Raw genomic sequence first — 2,499 nt, forward strand, 5'->3', positions numbered from 1 at the left:
GGAGTTGAATTTCTTTCTCTATGACTCAACTACGACGCTTCGCGCGCTGCACATGTGCTGCAAGCGTGATGCGGGAGAGGAGGAGTGGGGGAGAGGGCGCACCTGTGCTCGATCTGTTGCGGACGGACGGCGCACGCTACATGTGAGTTAAAGAAATGCTCTGCATTTAAAACAGGAAAAGCTAAGAGCTTTGCTATACCGCTACAGCTACTGCTTTTCGCCGACTTCGAAGCTACGTCAGACGCCCATTGCAAAGCACCGGATAATCACCGAAGCTGGCGCCTTACCAACGCGACAGTCACCTTACCGCGTGTCTGCCCACGATCGAGAAGCGATCCGGACACAAGTTGAAGGCATGCTCGGCGACGACATCATACAACCGCCTAAAAGTCCCTGGGCTGCCCCAGCTTTGCTCGTGAAGAAAAAAAAAACTGCACTTTGAGACTCTGCGTCGACTACCGACGACTGAACAAAATCACAAAAAGAGACGTATACCCACTCCCACGAATCGACGACGCCCTCGACCACCTTTGCCACGCGAAGTACTTTTGTTTGATGGACCTAACAACCGGGTACGGCAAATTGAGGTGGACGAGAGGGACCATGAAAAGACAGAGTTTATCACGCCGGACGGACTGTATGAGTTGAAGCTGATGCCGTTTGGACTGTGCACGACACAAGCAACATTCGAAAGAGTCATGGAGACTGTGCTAGCCGGCTTAAAATGGCGCAACTGCCTCGTCTACCTTGACGACGTCGTCGTATTTGCCCGGAATTTCGACGAACACCTTGCGAGGTTACAGTCTGTGATCGAAGCCGTCCGTACGTCGGGGTTAACACTGAAACCTGAAAAGTGCCACTTCGCGTACGAGCAACTGAAATTTTTGGGTCGCGTCGTCAACGCCGAGGGAGTCCTGCCTGACCCCACGAAAACTTAAGCCATAGCCAACTTTCCGAGACCGAAAGACAAGAAAGGCGTGCGAAGATTCCTCGGAATGTGCGCGTAGTACCGGTGCTTCGTCGAAAACTTCGCAAAATTGCCGAACCGCTCACGCGCTTGACGTAAGACAGCATTCAATTCTGGTGGGAGGAAGCGCAGCAGAACACATTCTTAGAATTAACTCCAATATCGCCTGCAGCGCCAGGCTGTGCTTGCACATTTCAAGGAGACCGCTGAGACAGAAATGCACGCGGACGCAAGTGACGTGGGCTTGGGTGCTGTCCTCGTCCAAAAGCAGAATGACTGCGAAAAAGTAATCGCTTACACCAGCCGCGGCCAATGAAAAGAAGAAAGGAACTATGCGGCCTCTGAAATAGAGTGCCTTGCCATAATATGGGCCATTTCAATGTTTCGCCCACGCCCCTACGGCAGGCCGTTCAAGGTGGTCACGGACCACCATGCGCTGTGTTGACTCGCAAGCATGAACGATTCTTCTGGCCACCTGGAGCGATGGATCCTTCGCCTGCAGGAATACGATGTCACCATCATTCTCAAATCCGGCAAGAAGCATTCAGACGCCAACTGCCTATCACGCGCTCCTGTCGACCCGCCGCCACAGGACTCGGATGAAGACGCCGCATTTTCCGGCACCGTGACGGAAAGTGACCTAGCCGCCCAGCACCGTGCTGAGCCCGAGTTACGCATCATGATCAATCCCCTCGAATGACATAACGTCACTCTAGCTAGGGCTTTTAAGCGCAACTCCGCGGCATTCTGCTTGAAAAATTCGGTACTGGTGAAGAATTTCGACCCTACAACACGAAGTACCTATTTGTCACACCCGCTGGCCTCCACGACGAGATCTTGCAAGCGTGCCACGACGAACCCGCATCAGGGCACCTCGGCACGGCACGCACGCTCGCAAAGATGAAGACGAAATATTACTGGCCCCGTCTTACAATCAACGTCAACCACTACGTCAGGAGCTTCCGTTCTGCCAGGCTAGCACCGGCAAACTTCTGCAACCGATTGCCGTACCATCGAGGCCCTTCCAACAGATCGGAATGGACCTTCATGGCGCGTTCCCCACGTCACGAGCCGGGAACAAGTGGATTGTCGTAGCCACAGACTACACGACGCGCTACGCAGAGACCGCCGCACTCCTAAGAGGGACTGCGGAAGAATTTGCCAAATTTTTCATCCACCTGAACGGATCACCGGACGACAACGGCGTACCACCCCCAGACGAACGGACTAACCGAACGCCTCAATAAGACGATCGCGGATATGCCATTTACGTCGACGTTGAACATAAGACGGGACGAAATCCTCACTTATGTCACGTTTGCGTACAATACAGCTATCCAAGAAACTACGCAAATGACTCCGTTCGAGCTTATCAACGGACGCCAGCCAACGACGGTGCTCGACGCCATGCTGCCACACGTAGAAAACGACGACCTCAACGCCGACGTCCAAGGCTACCTTCAACGTGCGGAGGAGGCCGGCCAGCTTGCTCGAGTGTGTACAACGGACCAGCACCTCGGGGATGCCGGACG

General features: G+C 54.0%; 1 protein-coding gene across 1 annotated transcript in view; it reads left to right on the plus strand.

Annotated features, from left to right (window-relative positions):
* The first annotated feature begins 2,320 nt into the window (after positions 1-2,320).
* Positions 2,321-2,499, plus strand: part of LOC119444615 (sulfotransferase 2A1) — a 14,862-nt gene continuing 14,683 nt past the window's right edge. The window contains exon 1 of the mRNA XM_037708986.1: positions 2,321-2,461. Coding sequence (XP_037564914.1) covers positions 2,321-2,461 — 141 coding nt within the window. The remainder of the gene's footprint in view (positions 2,462-2,499) is intronic.

This window comes from Dermacentor silvarum, chromosome 3 (genome assembly GCF_013339745.2).
Source record: "Dermacentor silvarum isolate Dsil-2018 chromosome 3, BIME_Dsil_1.4, whole genome shotgun sequence".
NCBI classification, from domain to species: domain Eukaryota; kingdom Metazoa; phylum Arthropoda; class Arachnida; order Ixodida; family Ixodidae; genus Dermacentor; species Dermacentor silvarum.